General features: G+C 42.1%; 1 protein-coding gene across 2 annotated transcripts; it reads right to left on the bottom strand.

Annotated features, from left to right (window-relative positions):
- Window positions 1-1,711: 1,711 nt before the first annotated feature.
- Window positions 1,712-26,120, bottom strand: MTO1 (mitochondrial tRNA translation optimization 1). 2 transcript variants are annotated; one of them, XM_047763843.1, is made up of 12 exons: window positions 25,789-26,120; window positions 21,875-22,074; window positions 21,422-21,539; window positions 16,289-16,578; window positions 14,418-14,530; window positions 14,132-14,322; window positions 13,472-13,602; window positions 12,374-12,578; window positions 11,858-12,029; window positions 10,827-10,945; window positions 5,518-5,678; window positions 1,712-2,034 (listed from the first exon to the last, which is right to left on the bottom strand). In XM_047763843.1, exons 1-12 carry the CDS (start codon window positions 26,003-26,005, stop codon window positions 1,876-1,878), a joined length of 2,076 nt encoding a protein of 691 aa, XP_047619799.1. In that variant the 5' UTR covers window positions 26,006-26,120; the 3' UTR covers window positions 1,712-1,875. The 2 variants fall into 2 exon arrangements, with proteins under 2 accessions (XP_047619799.1, XP_047619804.1); XM_047763848.1 differs by lacking the exons at window positions 16,289-16,578; window positions 21,422-21,539.

A 26,120-nucleotide genomic window follows, 5' to 3' on the forward strand; every position in this document is an offset into this window, starting at 1 on the left:
TGTCCTCATGGATACTAGTTGGGTTTGTTAACCACTGAGCCACGATGGAAACTCCAGCATATTTTATTTTTATTTTTTATTTTTTTTGCTTTTTAGGGCTGCAGGTCCAATTTGACCCCTAGCCTGGGAACCATCAATGTGTCCCTAAAAAGACAAAAAAAGATTTCATCTTTGCTAAATGATCAAGCATTGCAAATACTTTTTATGTGCTACTGATCTCTTCCTATACCATAGCTTACAGCAGCAAAGATCCTTAACCCATTGAGCCCGAAAATTTGTTGAGCCTCTGTCACTCATGGCTACTAGTTGGGGTCGTTACCGCTGAGCCACAACAGGAATTCCCATATGCTACTGTATCTTGACTGCTTTCTGGAAAGGCAAAAAATTAGAGGAAACAAATCCATGGAAACTGAGCTACATCCAAATGGCGACATATGATTGTGCAATAGGATATGAAACTCACACTCGTAACCAGGGCCCTTGAACTGGCTTAAGAATCTGCTCTGGCTTGAGGCTGACATGGGAGCTTCTCCCTAGACTGAAACCAGAGAGCTGAGCTGGCGTTTCCAGGGGTTAAGTAGGGCCGTCCTGCCCAATTGGCTACTTTTACCTTCTGGTCAATGAAGAAAGGTTCTCTCTTGTGGGTTTTTTGTAGGGGCCAGCCAAGGCCCAGCTGGCCATCCTCTAACCTTTGGGATAAATATCACAATGTTAAGAAAGCATGGCCCTGACAGTTTTATAAGAAAATATTCTGATATAAAATCACTGCCCTTATTGTATTCTCCCTCAACTAGGTTACTGAAGTTTTCTACATTGTGGAAGACAGGAAACTATGATGATTTCCAATCCTCCTATTTTATAGGGTTTTCGTTCATGTTTAAAGCCAGTTACTGGTGAGGATTTCCTGCAGAAGTACAGAAATCTCAGCAGCCAACTTTCAGGCTACATGCTACACTCCAATATTGGAAATCAGTTGAATGATTCTGGATGATTTTGTATAATTTCAAAATTTTAGCCCTAAAATCTGAGGGCTTTGAAACTGTCTCCTAACTTAACATAATCAAGCATAAGACTGCTAACTTTCAACAACAAGCTGAAAGATAAGAATTGTGATTGAGGAGCTTTAATGCACAAAGTTCTTATGAGCAGGCAAATCTGCAAGCTGAGATTTTTTTTTTTAAACAGCCGCACTTGCAGCACACGTGAGTTCCAGGGCCAGGGACTGAATCTGAGCCAAGGCTGCAAACTATGCTACAGCTGTGGGACTGCTGGATACTTTAACCCACTATGCTGGGCCGGGGATTGAACCAAGCCTCTGTAGCAACCCAAGCTGCTGCAGCTGGATTCTTAACCTACTGCACCACAGTGGGAATACTAAGATTTTTTTTTTTTCTTCAGGTTCCACTATATCTCTCTTTGATGAACACTGCACAAACTTATAATAGGCTTACTGTATTAGAGCACGAAAGAGTATAAATTATGAGTTTATTTTTTCGGATACACAAAAGAGCACAATTATAATCCTTTATAAATCTATTTACAAATTAATGACAAAGCCATAATAACCTAGTAAGTTTATTTTCTTTTTCTTTTTTTTGGGCCACCCCCATGGCATATGGATGTTCCCAGTCTAGGGGTCAAATTGGAGCTGTAACTGCCAGCCTACACCACAGCTCATGGCAATGCCAGATCTTTAACCCACTGAGCGAGGCCAGGGATCAAACCTGCATTTTTATGGATACTAGTTGGATTTGTTTCCACTGCACCACAACAGGAACTTCCTAATAGGGTTATTTTCAGAGGTGCTAAGTATAAATACTTCTTATCCTCTATCTATACACTTGTGTTCATTAAAAGTCTTCTATGAACAGGAAGCTATAACTGTCTCTCAAGTTTGTCTGTATCACACAAATGTTGATCGGTTTGGGGTGATCTATTCATAGCTGCTTGTCTCTGCTGAGTGGTCTTCACAAATCTGAGCAGATTGATGATGGCAGCAGGTGTCACTCCAGGGATACGACTGGCAGCCCCAATCTATGAATTAATACCACAAGAGAAACATAAATGAACCAGGTCAAATATAAGTAAATCTATTTTCCTCCTGGTAACACTCTGTTACAGTTTACAAAGATACTTTCAAAATAACTCTAGAAAGCAGATAAAGGAAATGTGGTTATTATTAATATATTCATTTACGGAGGAGAAACTGAGGCTCATAAATATTTGAGAACTTGTCCCAGGAGTTCCCTTGTGGCACACCAGGTTAAGGACCTGGCACTGTCACTGCAGTGGTGCAGGTTCGATCCCTAACCCAGGAACTTCCATATGCCTCAGGCATGGCCAAAAAAAGAGAGATTTGTCCAAGGTTATATAACTAGCAGATGTTAGAGTAATTTTTCTTTTCATTAAACTAATCTAACACCACTAGCATTGTGTTGGGCAGCACTTCGTAATTAATCTCAGTAGTATTTCTGTGGCATATTTTTACAGTGAAATGTATAGATTATTCATTCTAAGTAGTATTAAGACAAATGGCCTCAGGAGTTCCCACCGTGGCTGAGCAGGTTAAGAAACTGACTAGGTTCCATGAGGAACCTAGGTTTGATCTACGGCCTCTTTCAGTGGGTTAAGGATCCTGTGTTAACATGAGCTGCGGTGTAGGTCGCAAATGTGGCTTGAATCTGGTACTGCTGAGGCTGTGGTGTAAGCTGGCAGCTGCAGCTCCGATTTGACCTCTAGCTTGGGAACTTCCATATGCTGCAGGTGCAGTCCTAAAAAAAAAAAAAGACTAATGGCCTCCTATCAGTTCAGGTCTGTGCTGCCATCAAATGAGTCTGTAGCAAAGATGTCAGAGCTTTTTGTATTTTAGAATTTTGGATAAGAGCTGAATTCCAATGACCAGTGCTGTGCAATTAAATTTTCTGTGATAATTTTCTATGACAACTGCACTGTATAAATCCAGTAAGGTAGCTAATAGCTTTTTGTGGCTACTCAGCATTGGAAATGTGGCTAGTATGACTGAAGAGTTGAATTTTTATTTTATTTACTTTTAATGTAAATGGCCACATTTGGCTAATGGCTCTCATGGTGGGCAGCGCAGTCTGTGACTCTTGACAAAAACCTAACAGGATATATAGTTACAAAATATAAGGCCTCTCTGCCCACCTTCCACAATGACTATTACTAAATACTATGTTAAGCTGATGAAATCATGCCTTTTTTTAATTTAAAAAAATTAAATTTATTTAAAAAATATTATTATATTATTATTATTTTTGCTTTTTAGGGCCACACCTGTGGAATATAGAGGTTTCCAGGCTAGGGGTCAAATCAGAGCTGTAGCCACCAGCATATACCACAGCCACAGCAACACCAGATCTGAGCTGCGTCTGCAACCTACACCACAGCTCACGGCAACGATGGATCCTTAATCCACTGAGTGAGGTCAGGGATCAAACCCATATCCTCATGGATCCTAGTTAGATTCATTTCTGCTGTGCCATGACAGGAACTCAAAAAAAATTTTTTTTTGGCCCTGCCTGTGACATGTATAAGTTTCCCAGATCAAGGATCGAACCTGCACCCCAGCAGGGGCCCTAGCTGCTTCAGTAAAAACGCTGGATACTTAATCCACTGTACCACAAGGGAACTTCCCACAAATCCACTAAAAAAAAACCACCTTTCATATCCTTTTCTTTAAACTCAATGAATTTTATTACATTTACAGTTGTACAACAATCATCACAACCCAATTTTATAGCTTTTCCATCCCAAACCCCCAACCCATTCCCCCACCCCCCAACCTCTCTCCTTTGGAAACCATAAGTTTTTCAAAGTCTGTGAGTCAGTATCTTTTCTGAAAAGAAGTTCATTGTGTTCTTTTTTTAGATTCCACATGTGAGAACATATGATGTTGGTGTCTCACTGTCTAACTTCACTTAGCATGATAATTTCTAGGTCCATCCATGTTGCTGCCAAGGCCATTATTTCTTTCCTTTTAATGGCTGAGTGATATTCAAATCATTCCTTTAAAAAAAATTGTTTTTTCAAAAAAAAAAAATAAATAAATAAATAAAAAGGGAGTTCCCATGATGGCGCAGCAGAAACGAATCCGACTAGGAACCATGAGGTTGAGGGTTCGATCCCTGGCCTCGCTCAGTGGGTTAAGGATCTGGCGTTGCTGTGAGCTGTGGTGTAGGTCGTAGAAGGGGTTTGGTTCTGGCATTGCTGTGGCTGTGGCGTAGGCTAGCAGCTGTAGCTCTGATTCGACCCCTAGCCTGGGAACCTCCATATGCCACTTGCACGTCCCTAAAAAGACAAAAGACAAAAAAAAAATTGTTTTTTCAAAAATTTTTGCAGACCATAGATTTGTTAAATGTCCCTTTATTTTATGAATCACTTCCACAGCCCCAAACCCCAACCTGCTGCCCATTAAGCTATAATACATCATCAATTTTTTTTTTGGGAAACACACACATGGGAAAATGGAGTGGGGGACCTTTGGCTCCCTTATTCCTCCTAGTGGCTTCAAGGTAAGACTGTGGAACCCCTAGGGAAGGATCCAAGCAGTGATTTGAAAACCACTGATACGTATTCTATTTTATTTTATTATTATTTTTTTGTCTTTTTTTTTGTCTTTTCTAGGGCCACACTTGGGGCATATGGAAATTCCCAGGCTAGGGGTCTAATCAGAGCTGTAGCTGCCAGCCTACACCAGATCCACAGCAACACGGGATCCGAGCCGCATCTGTGACCTACACCATAGCTCACGGCAACGCCAGATCCTTAACCCACTGAGCGAGGCCAGGGATTGAACCCGCAACCTCATGGTTCCTAGTCGGATTCGTTAACCACTGAGCCACGAAGGGAACTCCTATGTGTTCTATTTTAACCTAAAGAAGTTTCTTTTGGGTCATGCATATATACAACTGATGATTTATCACATGGTTGGGACTAGAGAATAATTATAATCAACCCAATTCTTGACTCAGTTACTTATTTAGACTAAGCTTTTCCATCTCTCATAACAACATACTGACATCTGCCATACAAAGAGAATATGAAAAGAAGAGGTTAAGATTTTTATGATGAAATAAAACATTAGTTCCACGACCACTGTAAATCTAGGTTTTAAAAATTACGGCACTGGAGTTCCCATGGTGGTTTGGTGGTTAATGATCCCGACTAGCATCCATGAGGACACAGGTTTGATCTCTGGCCTCGCTCCACTTGCTCAGTGAGTACAGGGTCCAGCATTTGCATGAGCTGTGGTGTACGTCACAGACGCAGCTTGGATCCCGCATTGCTGTGGCTGTGGTGTAGGTTGGCAGGTATAGCTCTGATTGGACCCCTAGCCTGGGAAGCTCCATATGCCATGGGTGTGGCCCTAAAAAGACAATAAATAATAAATAAATATTAAAGCACTGACTGGGAGTTTGAGGTTAATAAATGCAAACTGTAGCATTTAGAATGGATAAGCTCTTTATAATCTGTTCCAATCACTGCCTGTTTTCTTACCGTCTGTGGCCGACTGAAATGTAATTTCTCTCGAACTTCATAGGACAAGGACACATCCCTAAGAGTCAAATAATCTAGGTCCTCTGGTAGTCGGAGAGCTTCATCTCGCTGAACTTCCTTCATTTCTTGTTGCTGATGGAACAATACTGCTTCATAAGTGGCTGGTGAACAAATATAATTATGTTATGATACTCAGATTATATTAACAACTTATATTTTTATAATTTTATACAATTTAGAGAGCTTCTGCATGCACGATCTCAATACCACAAGACAGTCAGGATAAATGTTCCTTTTTCTGTAAGATTTTTATTTTCTCTTATAGTTGCTTTACAATGTTCTGTCAATTTCTGCTGTATAGCAAAGTGACCCAGTCATACACACACACACACACATATACACATAAACTCTTTTTCTCACATTATCCTCCATCATGTTCCATCACAAGTGATTAGATATAGTTCCCTCTGCTGTACAGCAGGATAGACGTCCCCTTTCAAAGATTAGGACATTGAAGCTAAAATAAAGGAGTATCTTGCATATTAACTACAACATTCTGTCTGGTAGTTTATTCCATATCCTCTTCATTTTAAAAATCTGGAAAATTAAAAGTGCAAGGAGAAACTGCTTTCCTTCTCAGTGTAAATTCTGATGGAACATTTCCTTCAATAGGCTGTGGGTTTGAATTTAAGTCCTAAAGATAAGACGTTTCTCCAAGAAAACAGTTTCCTGAATTTATGTCCATATAAGCTATAATTTTTTTTTTGGCTACACCCACAGCATGTAAAAGTTCCTAGGCCAGGGACAGAACTGGGGCCACAGCAGCAACCCAAGCCACTGCAATGCCAACACTAGATCCTTAAACTGCTGGACCACAAAGGAACTCCAAAGGTATAATTTTATTTTCTTATTAGGGCTGCACCTGAGGCACACGGAAGCTGCCAGGTTAGGGGTGGAATTGGGAGCTGTAGCTACGCCATAGCCATAGCAACATGGGATCCGAGCCACATCTGCGACCTACACCACACCTCATGGCAACACCAGGGAGTGAGGCCAGGGAGCAAACCTGCATCCTCATGGATACTAGTTGGTTTTTTTTTTTTTGTCTTTTTGCCTTTTCTAGGGCCACTCCCATGGCATATGGACGTTCCCAGGCCAGGGGTCTAATTGGAGCTGTAGCTGCTGGCCTATGCCACAGCCACAGCAATGCGGGATCCAAGCCGCGTCTGCAACCTACACCACAGCTCACAGCAACGCCAGATCCTTAACCCACTGAGCGAGGCCAGGGATCAAACCCGCAACCTCATGGTTCCTAGTCGGATTCGTTAACCACTGCGCCACGACGGGAACTCCCTAGTTGGGTTCTTAACCCTCTGAGTCACAATGGAAACTCCCCAAAGCTATAATACTAAAAAGTAGGTCTTCTTAAGAGTTCACTTGTGGAGCAGTAGGTTAAGGGTCTGGCGTTGTCACTGTTGTGGTGCAGGTTTGATCCCTGGCCTGGGAACTTCCACACGCCACAGGTGGCTCCCCCCGCCTTCCCCCAAAAGTAGATCAGTAGATCTTGGATGATAACATATAATTTTTTTTTTACAGAGTGTAGTTGATTTACAATGTTTCTTCAATTTCTGCGGCAGAGCAAAGTGATCCAGCCATCCATACACACACATTTGTTTTTTTTTAGGGCTGCATCTGTGGCATATGGAGGTTCCCAGGCTGGGGGTCGAAATGGAGCTACAGCTGCTGGCCTACATCACAGCCACAGCAACTTGGGATCTGGGATGTGTTTGTGATCTGCATCAGAGCTCATGGCAATGCTGGGTCCTTAACCCACTGAGTGAGGCCAGGGATCAAACCCTTGTCCTCATGGATCCTAGTCAGGTTTGTTAACCGCTGAGCCGTGAGGGGAACTCCCGCAAATTCTTTTTTCTTTTTCTTCATTTTCCATCATGTTCTAACCCAAGAGATTGGATGCAGTTCTCTGTGCTATACAGCAGGACCCATTTCCCATCCTTTCCAACAGTCTGCACCTACGACAAACTCCCTGTTTGTCCCCCTCGTTCCCCATTCCCCCCTGGCAAACAAGTCTGCCTTCCATGTCCAGATAACATATAATTTAACTAAGGTTTTATAATTCAGAAAAGAAGTTAAATAATTCAGCAATTATTTTGTAATCAAAGCCTCTGTTCTTAGAAAAATATATTCGAAACCTAAATTGAAGCAGTCATTCTGTCCTGTTTAAGGGAGCAAGTTTTCTCTAAGGGTTTTGGTGGCATCTGCTTCCATGACTTGACTGGCAACCAGAAAATCTCAGCTCCAAGCCTGGCTGTACCAATAAATTACCCTCTGACTATTATTATCTTTCTGGGACTCAGCTGCTTTATCTAGAAATGTTAAAGGCTGAACTAGATGCCTTAGGATGGTCTTTATGACAACAAAAGAGAGTTGCGAGGGGCACAGGCCTTGTAGTCAGATATGCTAGGTTCAAATCTCAGTTTGCCACTCACCTTGGGCAAGTTATCACTTATCTGTAAAATTAAGACATAATGCCAAAACCTATCCTTCATAGGACAGGATTAAATATCAAACGAAATAATGAATATAAGGGATTAACACAATATATAACAAATGAGTAGAAAATGTAATGAAATTTTATGACTCGGAGTTCCCGCCATGGCTCAGTGGTAATGAACCTGACTAGTATCCATAAGGACTTGCGTTTGATCCCTGGCCTCACTCAGCAGGTTAAGGATCCAGCATTGCTGTGAACTGTGGGGTAGGTCACAGACATGGTAGATCCCACATTGCTGTGGCTGTGGTGTAGGCTGACAGCTGCAGCTCCTATTTGACCCCTAGCCTGGGAACTTCCATATCTTGCAGGTGCGGGCCTAAAAAGGAAAAGAAAAAAGAAAAAAAGGCATTTTATGACTCATAAACAGACTCTTTTCTTTTCTTTTTTTTTTTGTCTTTTTGCCTTTGCTAGGGCCGCTTCCCGTGGCATACGGAGGTTCCCAGGCTAGAGGTCGAATCGGAGCTTTAGCCACTGGCCTGCGCCACAGCCACAGCACCTTGGGATCTGAGCCGCGTCTGTGACCTACACCACAGCTCACAGCAACGCCAGATCCTTAACCCACTGAGCAAGGCCAGGGATTGAACCCACAACCTCATGGTTCCTAGTCGGATTCGTTAACCATTGTGCCACAACGGGAACTCCAATAAACAGACCCTTAATGGGATCACAGAACACAAATGAAAAGGTAATGTATATGTTAAAGATGTAATCTTTCAAATAAGTATGCAGTGAAATATGAGAGACAGTATGAAGAAGAATATGAAAATGACATCTGCCTTCAGAAACTCCTCTAGTGGAGGATCCAGGCAGTGATTTGAAAACCACTGATACATGTTATATTTTAACCTAGTGTGGGTTCTATTAAGCCATGGATATAAATTTATACTTTATATTGACAGAGTTTTTAAAGAACAAGGTAAAATAGTAGCTATTCCATGGCTAGAGTCAGGGTTTCCTATAAACAAGTTAAAAATAACTATTTTGGATGTTCTATTGGGCAAAGTAAAACTGTAAACCAAGTTTAAAATATAGAATTTAAGGAAGTTCCCTTGGGGTGCAAGGGGTTAAGGACGCAGCACTGCCGTGAACTGTGGTGTAGGTTGCAGATGCAGCTCGGCTGTGGTGTTGCTGTGGCTGTGGTGTAGGCCAGCAGCTATAGCTCTGATTTGACCCCCAGCCTGGGAACCTCCATATGCCACAGGTGCAGCCCTAAAAGAAAATAAATAAATAAATAAAATCTATTAGCAAAGAACAATATTTGGTCATTTGAAAGAAAGATGGGTCACCCTATACATGCAGCCAAAGCACAGCAAAGTGACAGACCTCTATGAATCTGAAAGAAAATGCCACTGCTGGAAGAAATGCAGCATTCTTACCATCTTCGCTGCTCCCCAAGGAGCTTAAAGTTCCTTCCTATTTGAACAGTCCATTATTATCCTGCTTTTCCTACCCTTCTCCCTCATCTCATTCTGTTCTCTGCCTTTTTTTCCACATAATTTTCCATCTGAGGAAAAATTATCACAATGCAGAAGCTGGTGTTATTCTCAGTATTTTTGTTTATGTTTGACTTTTTTTTTTTTTTTTTTTGCTTTTTAGGGCCACATCAGCAGCATATGGAAGTTTCCAGGCTAGGGGTCAAAGTGGAGCTAGAACTACTGGCCTACACACAGCTCACAGCAACACTGGATCCTTAACCCACTGAGGGAGGTCAGAGATTGAATCTATGTCCTCATGGATACTAGTCAGGTTTATTTAAGTTTTATTTAAGAAAAACTTAAATAAAAATGCAATGCAATTCCAAAAGTCACATGTGGCTTTGATGGTCAATATACTGACCAAGAGTATGAGAGCACACTATGTGTTATAATATACAGGGGCAGACTCTGAATTTCTTTGCCAGATACAAAATAAAGTACTTGTTCATGGAAGAATATTCTAATATATTGTCAAAGCAAAAGACAAGATTATTTTTCTCATTATTAGAACACTATATGGAAGAAAAAGAAAGTTTGGGAGTTCTTTTGTAGCACAGCGAGTTAAGGAAATGGTGTCACCGCAGTGGCTAATGTCACTGCTGTGGTGTGGGTTCCATCCCTGGCCTAGGAACTTCTGAATGTTGAGGGTACAGCCAAAAAAAAAAAAAAAGATTTTTTTTTTCTTCTTCTTAAGGGCTGCATCCACAGCATACAAGGTCCCAGGCTAGGGGTTGAACTGGGGCTGTAACTGTCAGCCTAAACCACAGCCACAGCAGTGCCAGATCCAAGTTGCACCTGTGACCTACACCACAGCTCATGGCAACGTCAGATCCTTAACCCACTGAGCGAGGCCAGGGATTGAACCTGAGTCCTCATGAATGCTAGTTGGGTTCGCTAACTGCTGAGCCACAATAGGAACTCCACTTTTTTTTTTTCCTCGTTTTAAAGGAGAGCTCTACGGTACCACTTCCCAAACACAAACTACACATACAAATCACCTAGGGATTGTGCTAAAAGGCAGATGCTCACTCAGTGGGTCTAGGCTGGAGCCTAAGATTCTGCGAACCCACCAGGCTCCCATGGCTATAATATGCTGCCAGCTGGGGACCCTAGTCTGAGTGGTCAGAGCTTATATCTTACTCTGGTCCTATAGTAATAGTGGCTCCTTTTGACACAGAGCTCTTCATGGGCGTGCCATCCATTCAGTTTGCACAAATAGAAAAGAGCAGACCGACACCCTAAAGTAAAACGGTATTTTCTACCTTCTATTTTCAGTCTTTCCGCTAGCTCTCTACACTTGCTGTACTTCTTCAAGGGCTCTGGAACAGCCTTGGCCAATGACTTCATGTCAACTTCCTCGTACTTCAGAACATCAAGAGCTCTGAGGAGATAAGAAGGTTTCATTAACACAGGAAAACTAAATAAAAAATAAAAATAGTATTTTAGAATCATATATATTTTTAAGAGTGAATAAAAAGATAAGTTACATCTAGAGGACTTTGAAAAGAAGCCAAACACAACAGCTACGTTCATTTAAAATGTCCAAGTAGGAAATCTATAGGTAATGTCTCTAAAATGATTTCACTTTGCTGTAAAAAGTAAGAAAGGTTTTGGAGTTCCCCTTGTTGTACAGTGGGTTAATAATCCGACAGTAGCTGCTTGAGTTGCTGCGGAAGTTGCAGCTTTGGCTGGGATTCAATACCTGGCTTGGGAACTTCCATATGCCATGGGTGTGGCCATGATATATACATATTAGTGTGTGTGTGTGTGTGTGTGTGTGTATGTATATATATATATGTGTGTGTGTGTGTGTTTGTGTGTGTGTATAAAAAACTCATTTTTTTTTTTTGTCTTTTTAGGGCACACCCATGGCACATGGAGGTTCCCAGGCTAAGCAGTTGAATTGGAGTTGCAGCTGCTGGCCTACACCACAGCCATGGTAACATCAGATCCAAGCAGCGTCTGTGACCTGCACCACAGCTCACAGCAATGCTGGATCCTTAACCCACTGAGTGAGGCCAGGCATTGAACCTGTGTCCTCATGGATACCAATCAGATTTGTTTCCACTGAGCCACGACAGGCACTCCATAAAATAGCCGTCATTTTTGAAAAGCTTTTTTTTTTTTTGGCTGCACTTGCAGCATGCAAAACTTTTTGAGGCCAGGGATCAAAGGATCCAGTGTAGGCCAAAGCTATGGCTTGGTCTCAGTCCCTGGTCCACAGACTTCCGTATGCCATGGGTATGGCCATCAGTGCGGAAAAGTAAGAGAGGTTTTAATTAAAAATGCATACCTGAGAGGTACACTTTTACCAATACTTATAGAAGCCTCTGGGATTAAGTTTTTCCATTTGGAACTTGAAAACTCAATAGATTTTAGCACAGAAATGCCTTCTTCTAAAGAAGACTTCATCCAAGAAGCTCTCTCATATCGTTGTTGGGACACACAGCCAGCTTCCTTATACCCTAGAATGAGGAAAGAGACACTATAATGAAAGAGGTTTTATTTATTTATTTTTTGCTTTTTAGTGCTGCACCCATAGCACATGGAAGTTCCCAGGCTAGGAGTCGAATTGGGGCTGTAGCTGCCGGCCTACGCCACAGCCACAGCAATGCAGGACCCAAGCCATGTCTGCAACAGAGGCCACAGCTCATGGCAACACTGGATCCTTAACCCACTGAGTGAGGCCAGGGATCAAACCCACATTCTCATGGATACTAGTCAGGTCCGTAACCTGCTGAACCACAAAGGAACCCTGAAAGAGGTTTTAAAAGAGAAGAAAACTGGCTGCAGGACTTGGGGAAGTTACCTCGGAATGTGAGCCTGTTGTCAGCGTTATCAGGGCGCAGTGACAAGCGGAACTCAGCTCTGCTGGTAAACATGCGGTAAGGTTCATTGGTGCCCAGTGTTGTGAGGTCGTCAATCAAAACTCCTATGTAGCCTTCTGTGCGGCTAATGACAAAAGGAGGCTTGCATCTGACCCGAAGACTTGCATTGATTCCAGCCATGATGCCCTACAAGAGGACTGAGGTGTTTAAAAGGCTATTCTGAACAGAACAAAGCCACCTAATCAGACACTACTTGGGAAAGATGGCATGGAGGTAAGGAAAGCAAGCACTGACTGGAAGGTCTGGAACAGAGACAGAAAACATTGGTCCATACTCAGAAACCAAATATGGTTAATGTACCACTTTAGAATCCTGTGATTCATTGTTTTCAAAATATCTAATATTCCTGATAAGACTAGGTGACTAATCTTTTAAAAAAATCCACCTGTAAGACTTTTCTAGACTTTTCCCACTTACAAGTAAAAATAACGTAACTTCCTTAAACATAACATAGCTTAAAAAGGAATACTTTGCTGTACAGCAGAAATTGACATAACATTGTAAATCAACTGTAACAGAAAAAATAAAAATCTTAAGTAAATAATTTTTTTAAGATAATGGAATAATGGGGTAAATTTCAATAAAGTTAGGTTAAAAGAACTAAATTTTCAGAATTCTCTGCTAGTGCAGAGGGTTAAGGATCCAGCATTGTCACTGCTATGGCGTGGGTTGCTGCTGTGGCACAAGTTCAGTCCCTGGCTCAGGGACATGCATATGCCACAGGTGCAGCCTCCAAAAGGAAAAAGAACTGTATTTTCTTTTGTTTAAATTTCAGAATACAACAAATCTTCAAATATGCTATAAGATTAGAGCTCAGAAAAGAGCAATAAAGGCACAGTGTTTTCAAAATCCTGTTGTATACAGTAGCCACTGCCATATATTCTGAAATGGAAGTCATTATGAGCTGTATCCAAGCTCTATACCTAGTTATCATAACATATCTGGTTCTAACAGATGTCAAGGGGAGGGATACAAGTTAAATAATGCTTATTTATAGTAACATCTGAATGACCTCTTACTTGAGCTGCAGCTTCCTCATAACCAGTAGTGCCATTTATCTGTCCAGCAAAGAAGAGGCGCTGCACCAAGTGCGTCTCGAGAGATGGAGTGATCTGACGGGGATCTAAATAATCATACTGAACACCATAGCCTGGCCAAAGAAAAAATGGTGCAAAATAAGTAAAACAGCTCGGGATTTGCTTCGAGGTAGAGATGCAAAGATCATCATTAAATGCTCATCTAGGAGTTCCCTGGTAACTCAGCCGGTTAAGGACCTGGTGTCACTGCTGTGATGCAGGTTTGATCCCTGGCCTGGAAATTTCTGCACGCTGCGGGTACAGCCAGAAAAAACAAAAAACAAACAGAAAACTTCCAAAATGAAGACTTTAAAAAAAATATACATTATGGCCATACCCATGGCATATAAAGTTCCAACACCACAGCTGCAGCAAAGCCAGATCCTTAACCTACTGTGCCCACCGAGAATTGAACTAGCATCTTCACAGTGACTGGATCCACTGCAGTTGGATTCTTAGCCACAGCACAAACTACAAAAACAGATCATTTTAAATGCACTTGACTTTGTCTTCTGAGACTCCTGACAATCTAACTGTAGCTAAGATCTTGCTGTCTGCTAAACAATGCTGAGCTGAGTGAATGGCAGCTGGCATTTTCTTTACCTGGCTGAATCATTTTAGCTTTCTCCAAGCCTCGGATGCAAGTGATCATTTTCTCTTGTAATTCAGCAGGCAGTGTCACAGATAACCCTTGGGGGTAGATGAGGTCAGAATCCATGCCTTCAGGTTCCAACCAAACCTGATGCAGACGGTTTGGAAAACGCAAAACCTTGGATTCAATGGAGGGACAGTATCTAGAATAGGACATTGGAATTTAAAACTCAATGAAACAAAGAAAAGAGAGTTGGGCTTATTCCCCACAGTAAGGGCACTGATATTTTGTCCCTACCTGGGTCCTCTTGTAGTCTCCTTAACGTGACAGTTAAGGTGAAGGTTCTCGAGGACAATCTCATCCACACGAGGGTTGGTGTGAGTCAAGTGACATGGCAGCTGATCTTCTGGCTACAACATAAGATCAGGTACAACACTGCTTTGGTTCTCTATTAGTTTGCCTCTTGTTCAAATAAATTCCAAACATGATATTAAGTTACTTTTACAGACATTAAATGTATGCACAATGCTGAATACTAATGGTGAAGTATCATTGCTAAAAAAACCCCAAAAGATGAACCTAAATTTAAGCAAGCCTCCAGATGAACAGTTAATAGGGAACATGTGGGATGCAGGAACATGTTTAAGAAACCAAAGGGGCAGAAATCAGACAAAGAATGTAGAAAATCCATATAAGAAACGACTCCACTTCTTCCAAAGTTTTTTAAAAAGGAGAATATATAATGAGACCTATTATCCAAGGCAATGTGTGCGCCTCATTCAAGCCGTAGCTCAAATAAAACAAGTGTAAAAACTGTTTAAAATAAATATTTAAAAACAACTGTAGGGAGTTCCCATCGTAGCTCAGCTGAAATGAATCTGACTAGCATCCAGGAGGATGCAAGTTTGATTCCTGGCCTTGCCCCGTGGGTTAAAGATCCAGCGTTGCCGTGAGCTATGGTGTAGGACACAGATGTGGCTCAGATCCTGCATTGCTGCAGCTGTGGTGTAGGCAGGCAGCTACAGTCCGATCCGATTCAACCCCTAGCCTGGGAACCTCCATGTGCTTCTGGTGTGGCCCTAAAAAGACAAAAAAACAAAAAAAAGAAGAAATTATGTTTGCTAGGCATAACAGTATTGTGGTTGTGGTTGCTGTTTTCTTGTGGCTGAACCACAACATGTGGAAGCTCCCCAGGCAGGGAGTGAATCCCAACTGTAGCTGCTACCTGCCTATAGGTGCAGCAATGCCAGATCCATAACCCACTGTTCTGGGCCACATATCGAACCCGCGCTACCACAGCGACAACTCACATCCTTAACCCACTGTGCCACAGCAGGAACTCCCCATGGTTGATTTTTACAAAGCTCTTTTCTGGGAGTTCCCAGGTGGTGCAGCAGGTTAAGGACCTGGTGTTGCCAATGCTGTGACATGGGTACATCCTTGGCCCAGGAACTTCCATATGCCGTGGGCATGGCCAGAATAAATAAACAAATAAAATTCTTCTCTATTAAAGACCATCACCAAAGTATTTCTGAATGACATGTGATGTCTGGGACCGTGGCTTTAAAACTTAGCAAGAACAAAGCTTTGTGGAAACATGAAACAAGAATGTGAAAAGAGGAGTTCCTGTTGTGGTGCAGTGGAAACGAATCCTACTAGGAACCATAATGTTGTGAGTTCGATCCCTGGCCTTGCTCAGTGGGTTAAGGATGTGGCGTTGCAGTGAACTCTGGTGTGGGCCGCAGACATGACGTGGATCTGGCGTTGCTATGGCTGTGGTGTAAGCTGGTGGCTGTAGCTCCAATTTGACCCCTAGCCTGGGAACCTCCATATGCCTCAAGTGTGGCCCTAAAAAGCAAAAAAAAAAAAAAAAGTCAAAAGATAAATTATATATATATATATATATATATATATATTTTTTTTTTTGGTCTTTTTGTCTCCATTTCAGATTAAAGAGAAATAACCACTGGAGTTCCCTTGTGGCTCAGTGGGTTAAGGATCCAGTGTTGTCAATGCTATAGTGCAGGTTTCATCTCTGGCCTGGGAACTTCTACATGCTGTCTTTGTGCTACAGACTGAAGTATTCAGAGGTAAAGGGTTGTGACCTCTGAAACTTACTCTTAGTCTATATCCTCTGTTCATAGCCAAATTTCCATAAATTATCTCACCTTAATCCATACTGTCTCATTCATAAAGCTGAATGGTATGGATGGATTATCAGGTGTCTGCTTGTTTAGAATGCTGAAATTAATGGACTCTTTGGCAATTCGGGGTGGAGTCCCAGTCTTCAGTCTTCCCACCACAAACCCCAACTTCTCCAGAGTCTGAGCCAACCCTACGGAAGGCTGATCCCCTAAACGTCCTGCTGGATGCGTCTCCAATCCTATGACAATCACACCTCTCAGAAATGTGCCTGTAGTGAGAACCACGCTGTCTGCATACACTGTGTTTCCATCCACTGCAGGACAGGAAAGAAAATAAAGTACACATTTGAATTGTTACCATTGATCAAACCGGAATGCGACAATTTTGTAGTAGAACTATAGAAAAATTTCATCTTTAGAAACTTGAAAAAGATTTTGAATTAGTAGGAAGGCTATATATTCTCAATCTTAAGACTCCCAGAAAGCTAGGATGGAGAGCATAATGTTATCACTAATACACATGGTCCTAAAATCTGTTAGCACTGAATTAGTCTCAGTTATTATTATTTTTTGTCTTTTGTCTTTTTAGGGCCACACCCATGGCATATGGAGGTTCCCAGGCTAGGGGATGAATCAGAGCTGTAGCCGCTGACCTACACCAGAGCCACAGCAACTCAGGATGTGAGCCGCATCTGTGACCTACACCACAGTTCACTGCAATGCTGGATCCTTAACCCACTGAGTGAGGCCAGGAATCAAACCCGCATCCTCATGGATGCTAGTCAGGTTTATTAACCTCTGAGCCACAACGGGAACTCCTCAGTTAATTTTGTTTTGTTTTGTTTTGTTTGTTTTTTTTTTGTTTTTTTTTTGCTATTTCTTGGGCCGCTCCTGAGGCATATGGAGGTTCCCAGGCTAGGGGTTGAATCGGAGCTGCAGCCACCGGCCTACGCCAGAGCCACAGCAACGCTGGATCCGAGCCGCATCTGCAACCTACACCACAGCTCACGGCAACGCCGGATCATTAACCCACTGAGCAAGGGCAGGGACCGAACCCGCAACCTCATGGTTCCTAGTCGGATTCGTTAACCACTGCGCCACGACGGGAACTCCCAGTTAATTTTTTAAATTAATTAATTTTAGACTTCTGGTTAAATATGACAGACTACCTCCTCTGATTTCTCCTCTCTCCTGAAACTCCAAGAAAATGAAATAAAGGGACAAAAAAGACATAAAATCAGAGGGACAAGTAATGGGAAAGAACTTGTCAAAAATGACAGATTTCAAAATATTTTCGAGACAGAAAGTGTTTTTAAGAGTGATAAATGTTCTAGCAGAGAGGAGGCTGTAAATCAAGAACCTGATGAGAGTGAAGTGACCTGCTCTGTGAAGGCTCAGAAGCTAGAGGACTAAATGTAAAGAATGGAGGAATGAAGCTGTGGGCTTCATTGAGAGAAAGAGAGAGAAAGAGTTGAAATCTGCATGTAAAGGTCTGTCTGCAGACAGATCTACCTTATAAGAAAATGTAGGCTAATTCTTTGGGTAAGAGGGAGTTACTGTTTAATGGGTACAAAATTTCAATTTAGGATGATGCAAAAGTTCTGGAAATGGAGCGTGGTGACAGCTGCACAGCACTGTGAATGTACTTACTGGTGCTGAATTGTACACTTAAAAATAGCTAAAATGCCAGGTAGGTCACAGACACAGCTCGGATCCCGTGTTGCTGTGGCCATTGTGCAGGGCAGCAGCTGTAGCTCTGATTTGATCCCCAGCCTGGGAACTTCCACATGCTGTAGGTACAGCCCTAAAAAGCAAAACCAAACCAAACCAAACCAAAAGCAGCTAAAATGGGAGTTTCCATTGTGGTTCAGTGGGTTAAGGAACCAATATTGTCTCTGTGAGGATGTGGGTTTGGTCCTTGGCCTCATTCAGTGGGTTAAGGATCTGGTGTTGCAGTAAGCTATGGTGTAGGTCGCAGATGTGCCTCAGATCTGGTGTTGCCATGGCTGCGGTGTAGACCCCAGCCACAGCTCTGATTAGACCCTTGGCTTGAGAACTTCCATATCCTGCAGGTGTGGCTGTAAAAAAAAAAAAAAAAAAACCCAACTGGCTAGGAGTTCCCGTCATGGCACAGTGGAAACAAATGGGACCAGGAACCATGAGGTTGTGGGTTCAATCCCTGGCCTCACTTGGTGGGTTATGGATCTGGCATTGCCATGAGCTGTGGTGTAAGTCGCAGACGTGGTTTGGATCCTGTGTTGCTGTGGCTGTGCTGTAGGCTGGCAGCTGTAGCTCTGATTGGACCCCTAGCCTGGGAACCTCCATATGCCTTGGGTGCAGCCCTAAAAAGCAAAAAAAAAAAAAAAAAAAAGGCTAAAATGGCAAATTTTATGTTACGTACATTTTACAATAAAAAACTGCATTGTTAGTTACCTATAATGGAAAAGATTCTGAAGAAGAATGTGTGTGTGTGCATGTATAACTGAATCACTTTGTTGTATGCCCAAAACGTAAATCAACTATACTTGAATAAAAAAATTTAATTAAAAAATTGTATTGTTGGGCCCATAAAATAGACAGGGTCTAAAGAATAGCATTTGAGGATACAAAATTAAGTAAGAGAAGTACAAATAATTTAAAAGTATAAAAATCTCCACTAATAAAGCAATGTAATTACCAAATCTGGAGAGGAGGCAAGGAAAAGGAAAATAAAGCTAGTAACTATTCACATAGGGAAGTCAGTAAACACTGACAGAAAAAAGAGATTAAGTTTATTACACAAGAATCATAGTTATCAAGGTAATCACAGAACAAAACCATAAACTTTTAAGAAAGAAACATAGCAAAAAAAAAAGATGAAAAAAAGAAAGAAACAGTTCTCTAAAGCAAAGCAAACACAGATTAAGTGGTTGGGGTAAAAAAAGTATAATACAGAACAGTATGTACAACATGCTATGTGTGTTTGTGGGAAATATATTATATATATACATATATATATATAATATATATAAATATTTGTGATGGAGATATACTTATGCATGAAGATCCATATCAATGCACAGACAGAAAGACCACACCAGAGACTAGAAATGCTCCTGAAGAAGGAAACTGGCTGCCTGGGGTACAAGATGAGAGCGTGATCACCTGTTACTCTACCTTCTTTCATGCCCTTGAAACTGTTTACCCTCTATATATAGTCCCCATTTGAAAAACCCTGTAAATCTATAAAAAGGTAATTTAAAACATGGAAAAGAAGTCAAAGTGTTGGGAGACATGTTTCTACAATCTTTCCTTAGCCTCTCTGCTTCTGTTTTCTATGTTGAAAACTCCATCTTGTTCTGCTTTACCTTTACCCTAAATTCCTGCTTGAAAAACCATTGCAGTGCTGGTAAATAACTTAAGTTTACGAACAAAGACCAAAAGGCATAGGTTATTCATATGGTCAGCTGAATGAGGACATGATGCGTTGGTCTAGGCATGCCGGACCAGTGCAGATAGGCATGCCATTTGCACAGCATGATATGTCCTATTAAAATAAGAGAAAGAGGAGCCTCATGGCCCCAGGGGGTTTATGAGGAGTCCTTAGTGGGATAGGCACCAGCAAGGAGAACGAGGTGCCTATCCCACTAACCTGGCTGTAGATAGGCACGCTGCTGGAAGCACAATGATGATTCTTAACCTGCCGAGCGAGGCCAGGGATCGAACCTGAAACCTCACGGTTTCTACTCAGATTCATTAACCACTGAACCACGACGGGAACTCCTATGTGACTTTTAAAATAATAAAAGAACTATATCCTGCACCTACAGCCCCCTCCTCACTTGATGTAATCCTAAAGAGCACAATAAAAGCAGCGTGGTTTCTTGAGGCGGGGCTCTTGGTCCCTGAGACCTTGAGTCTCCCCTGTTCCCACCTTTAATTAAGGTGAATGTCTCTGTGTCTTGTTTTAAGTTAACTTTTTCTTAAGTTTCGCACCTATTCTTCAGCCCTCACCTACTGAGCTGGTCTCAGCATCAAGGTTTGTATTTTATTTTATGTTTTGTTTTTAGGGCCACGCCTGTGGCATATGAAGTTCCCAGGCTAGGGGTCCAATTAGAGCTACAGCTGCTGGCCTGCACCACAACCACAGCAATGCAGGATCCAAGCTGTGTCTGAGACCTTCACCACAGCTCACGGCAATGCCGAATCCTCAACCCACTGAGGCCAGGGATCACACCCACATCCTCATGGATACTAGTCCGGTTCGTTACCAGTGAGCTATAACGGGGACTCCCAAGATCTGTATTTTAAATGCTGAGATTCTCTAGCACAGCCCTCCTACCATGATGTTCCCAGAATGCTAGCAGGCAGTCAAAAGTCCCTGCCAGAAGATAAATTTTTCTCCGGAGGACTAAGAGACATCAATGTTTGTGATGTTCCCCAACAAAAAGCCTAGTTCAATCCTTAATCACCAGACTATAGAGTTGGTCAAGCAATAAAATTAACCATCCACACACAAATGTTCCAATCAGAGTTTTCAGTGAAAGTGAAAAAGCTCAAGTGGTTAAGTCTGTAGAGGGAGAGAATAGAGATAAATTGTTTTTCTGAACAAACTTAAATTCTATTTGTGTAAAAATTACTTGCCTGTGTTATTTTGATTTAAAAATTAATACATAATACTGAATACTCAAGTAAAATACATACTTAATAATCCTGTAAAAATATGAATTAAAAATATTTAAAGTCAGAACTAAGGAAAATAAAATTACCACAGAATTACCAGGAGGAAAATACAAAATTATGCAGGCTATAAAGTCCGGTATTGGGGAGTTCCCATCGTGGCTCAGCAGAAATGAACCTGACTAGCATCCATGAGGAGGAAGGTTTGATCCCTGGCCTTGTTCAGTGGGTTAAGGACCTGGCATTGCTGTGAGCTGTGGTGTAGGCCAGCAGCTGTGACTCTGATTCGACCCTTAGTCTGGGAACTTCCATATGCTGTGGGTGTGGCCCTAAAAAAGAAAAAAAAAAGAAAGGAGAAATATGGTTTTTAATACAGCTTCCCCCATCCATGAAGAGAAAACACATTTTCCTAAAATATGCAAAACATCTCCATACTCAGCTCAAAATCAATTTCTCATATGAAGTGTGATATTATTATCACCTATAAACAGGACATACCCAAAACAACACCACAGACACGGTATTTCCCGGTGCGCTCAGGCTCAGGTTCTGTGAGAATGAGATCTTCTACAGCCCCCTCCTGGACAGTAAGCAGTGGTGTATTTAGGATTTCTTTCTGTCGAAGGAGAATGCAAGTTGAAACATTACGTTAAACAATCATGGGAGTTCCTGTTGTGCCTCAGTGGTAACAAATCCAAATAGTATCCATGAGGATGTGGGTTGGAGCCCTGGCCTTACTCAGTGAGTTAAGGATCCAGCATTGCTGTGAGCTGTGGTGTAAGCTGGCAGCTGCAGCTCCGATTCAACCCCTGGCCTGGGAACTTCCATATGCCTCTGGTGTGGCCCTAAAAAGACAGGGGAAAAAAAAAACAACCAAAAAACCCAAAAAACAAAAAACCCACACTTAAACCAAAATCACTAGTCTTTTCTGTTTTTGTGCCCTGTTCTTACCTGCATGTTCTGTTTATAAAGATTCCTATCAATTTGAGCTCTCAGACCCCAAACAGCTGGTCCCTTTCGCCGGTTTAATACTTTGTAATGTACACCAGACTGGTCACAGATGCGAGAACACAGACCATCCAAGGCATCAACTTCCCTCATTAAATGCCCCTTTCCGATGCCGCCAAAGGAAGGATTACAGGACATCTGACCTAAAGAGAATAGACGTAAGCAAAATAAATATAAGCAGCTTGTACATTTTGGGTGGAAATGTCTATACAAATGACTAGAATCATGGGATAAAAAATAAAAAACTGGAAGCAAACACTAAAGACTAAATGCTGAGTTCCCAATGGGCTGCAAGAGTTATTTAGGGCATCCTGGAAGACAAACCATTGCTGGTAGTTTCTTTTGAAACTTTTCCTTGTGCATTTTCACTTCTTTGTTAGGTCGTCTTTTCCTTTTCAATGTGATTTTGAACTCCTTACCTGATGAAACCTTCCCAAATTAAGCTAGTTTTTCTTCTTTTTATGGCTGTACCTGTGGCATATGGACATTCCCAGGCCAGGGATCAAATTGGAGCTGCAGCTATGACCTATACTGTAGCCATGGAAACAATGGATCCTTAACCCACTGTGCCAGAATGGGGATTGAACCTGCATCCGCAGAGAGGCAATGTTGGGTCCTTAGTCCACTGAACCACAATGGTAACTCCCAAATTAAGCATAATTTTAAGAAGTCCCTTTGCACTGGTTCACTGTCATAATCAATTACGTTTTCCATAAATGCCATCTGCTATTTTCTTTATGTTTATGTTGCAGAAATAATTAAATTATAAGCTTTCTGAATGTAGAATTCACATTTTATACCTTTTCTTTAAATTCCTCTCATCTTATTTGACATCTAAACTTGGGCAGTTACCTCAAAGGTTTTTATGGGAGGTATCATAGCATGGGAAAGCTGTGACAACAATCTGTGGATCTGCTGTGGCATCTAGCCATACAAAAGTTTTAATGGTCTCCAGAGAGAGGCTGGATGGTGCTGTGATTAGAAGCATGGGCTAGAGTGAGTGAAAGAGATCTGGATCAGTTCACCACTTGTAAGTTCCATGTGATTTTGGCAAGTTATCTAATATTCTGTACCTCAGTGTCCCTATTGTAAAAACAGGATGACAGCTATGGTAGATTATTTCCATCCTTCCTTTGATAAAGAATCCTCCCTCTGATACATCCACTATTGACTTAGGTAAATAGGCTTCTCTATGAGGCTTTGTGTTTGGGGAGTGTGACCTAAACTCAGTATAGGGGTAAATCCTTATTGTTCTGAAGTAATCACGGTATTCCTGTTCCTACCTGCCAGTGTCTGGTTTAGACTTTTCTTTTTTGTCATGAAAAAAAAAAAAAGTCTGTCAAAAAGGCATTATTTTCCAGGTTAGCATAAAACAAAGATTTTCTGCCTCTGATTTCATTATTGGCAGATGATATGACTGAATTGAAACAGGATTAATTTTTTTCTGTATTTCTGAGAAAAAGCAGGAACACTTGATGCTCCACTATATCAAATAACCATAAAAAAATGAGACTTAAGGTAGAACTGTAATTCACTAAGCTCATTTCTAACAATTATTAAAATATCTCTGAAATATCTATTCATTTAAATAGAAAACTTAGTGGAGTTCCTGTTGTGGCTCAGTGAGTTAAGAACCCAACTAGTATCTATGAGGATGAGGGTTCGATCACTGGCTTCGCTCAGCGGATTATGAATCCAGTGTTGCTATGAGCTGCAGTGTAAGTCACAGATGTGGCTCGGATCCTACGTTGCTGTGGCAAAAGCCAACAGCTGCAGCTCCAATAGGACACCTAGCCTGGGAACTTCCATATGCTGCAAGTGCGGCCCTATTTTAAAAAAAAAGCAAAAAACAAAACCTAGGGAGATTCCACTGTGGCTCAATGGGATCCACGGTGTTTTGGGAGCAGTGGGACCCAGGTTCGATCCCTGGCCCAGCAGAGTGGTTTTGGGGATCTGGTGTTGCTGCAGCTGCAGCTTGGATCTAATCCCTGGCCCAGGAACTACACATGCCTCTGGGAGGCCAAAAAAGAAAAACAACAAAAAGAAAACTTACATTATACTGTATTGATATGAGAATATGAATGTGGGTTTTGGACTTCCTGTGTGGCTCAGCAGGTTAAGTATCTGGCATTGTGACTGCAGCAGCTTGGGTTTGATTCCTGGCCTGGGAACTTCCACATGCTGTGAATACAGCCAAGGAAAAAATATGAATATGGGTTTTGATGGGAATCCCTTATCCTTGACAAAACTACATTACTTACACTATTTAATGATCATCTTCATTCAATAGCACTTTTTTTTTTTGGTTCATTCGATCTTTAAAATTATTATTATTAAAAGGTAGTACCTAGTTTTTGTTTTAACAAGTATAATGAGCAAAGTGTAATCTTTCAGGTAATCATACAGCCTTTCTCCAAAAGAATTGCTGTGTATTTCTCCACAGTTATGAGCTGAATTTTTTTTTTGGCCATGCCCCAGGTTTGTGGAAATTCCTGGGCCAGGGATCCAACCTACACCACAGTAGTGACAACACTGACTCATTAACTCACTGCACCAAAAGAATGAATGAATGAAAAAACTTAATGGCTGTTTCAAAAAAGGTATTTCAAGAGTTCCCTTCCTGTCTCAGAGGTTAATGAACCTGACTAGTATCAATGAGGACACAGTTTGATCCCTGGCCTTGCTCAGTGGGTTAAGGATCCAGCGTTGCCATGAGCTGTGGTGTAGGTCTTAGATGCTGCTTGATCCCGAGTTGCTGTGGCGATGGCATAGGCTGGCAGCTGTAGCTCCGATCTGACCCCTAGCTGGGAACTTCCATATGCCTCCTGGGTGTGGCCCTAAAAAGATAAAAGACAAAAAAAAAAGTATTTCAGTACACATGTGATTTATTAACAGTTTTTATAAAGCATAATTAACAAACCCTTCAATTGCTGCTACTCTTAAGCAAAATGCATAAAGACATGATATCTTAACTGCTATTTCTGATGATGCTAGAGAGGAGTCTGCTTTAATTTAGGGCCATCCAGCCATTGCCTGCTAAGCGCAAAAAAAGCACCGTCCTACGAACAAAATTGGAGAATAAACATACACTAGGAATGTGGATGCAATTAAAAAAAAAAAAAAGCATCATTCCTCATGTAGTTCCTGTCGTGGCTTAGTGGTTAAGGAATCCGACTAGGAACCATGAGGTGGTGGGTTAGATCCCTGGCCTTGCTCAGAGGGTTAAGGATCCAGCGTTGCCGTGAGCTGTGGTGAAGGCCGCAGACGCGGCTCGGATCCCACGTTGCTGTGGCTGTGGCTGTGGCTGTGGCTGTGGCTGTGGCTGTGGCTGTGGCCTAGACCAGCAGCTATGGCTCCGATTAGACTCCTAGCCTGGGAATCTCCACATGCCACTGCTGCGGCCATAGAAAAAGACATTAAAAAAAAAAAAAAAAGCATCGTTCTCCAAAAGGGCTTCACAAAACCTCGAGAATAACACAATAGTCATTTCATAAACAAGTACTAGTAATGTTAATTCACTCTTTAACCAAAGCAACAGGCTAGTTAAGGGCAAATGACAACAATGAAATAAGGTATCAGCTTGTATTCTTATAGTTAGTCCCTTTCTCTGGGCATCTCGATCCCCAACCTCCCCCAACGAACTACTACTGTGAGCACAGCACAGTCGTGGTGCACAGAATAGCCTAGTGCAGAATTCTGGCCCGGACCCTCCGGATCTGCGAAACACAAATCAGGCTGAAACCACAGATGGTAGGATTTTCACCAGCCTTGAAAGGCTGCCCACATCGGGCTCTGGGAGGGGGAGGAGGACACTGGCAGCTCGCATCCTAGGGTAAGCCCCAAACCGCAAGACTCACCGATCGTATCCACTCGGTGTGTGAGCAGCAGGGTCCGGGAGCCGCACCGAGCGGCCGCGGCGGCGGCCTCGGTTCCCGCATGTCCTCCACCAATGACTACCACGTCGAAGTGAGGAGTCCTGGGCGCCGCGCCATCACCGCTGAACCCGGCCGAGGGGAGGTGCTGTTTGATGAGGAAAGCCGCAACCCGGCGGCCACAACCTCGGAGGGAGAACATGGTTGGAAACAGTCAAGAGTCTAAACTCAGAACCGGATACTAGCGACGGACAGAAATTTAAAATAAGAAATCTTCAGAGCGCAGCCATCTTTCTATGACGTCACGGCGTATAACG

The sequence above is a fragment of the Phacochoerus africanus genome, chromosome 2 (genome assembly GCF_016906955.1).
Source record: "Phacochoerus africanus isolate WHEZ1 chromosome 2, ROS_Pafr_v1, whole genome shotgun sequence".
Taxonomy (NCBI): Eukaryota; Metazoa; Chordata; class Mammalia; order Artiodactyla; family Suidae; genus Phacochoerus; species Phacochoerus africanus.

Excerpts from the sequence above, each read along its gene's own strand:
- MTO1 (XM_047763843.1), bottom strand. The coding sequence starts at position 26,005 with ATGTTCTCCCTCCGAGGTTGTGGCCGCCGGGTTGCGGCTTTCCTCATC. Across the intron at positions 22,075-25,788 it reads ACACCGAGTGGATACGATCG|GTCAGATGTCCTGTAATCCT; the intron begins GTGAGTCTTGCG and ends TATTCTCTTTAG. Across the intron at positions 12,579-13,471 it reads ATGAGGAAGCTGCAGCTCAA|GGCATCATGGCTGGAATCAA; the intron begins GTAAGAGGTCAT and ends GTCCTCTTGTAG.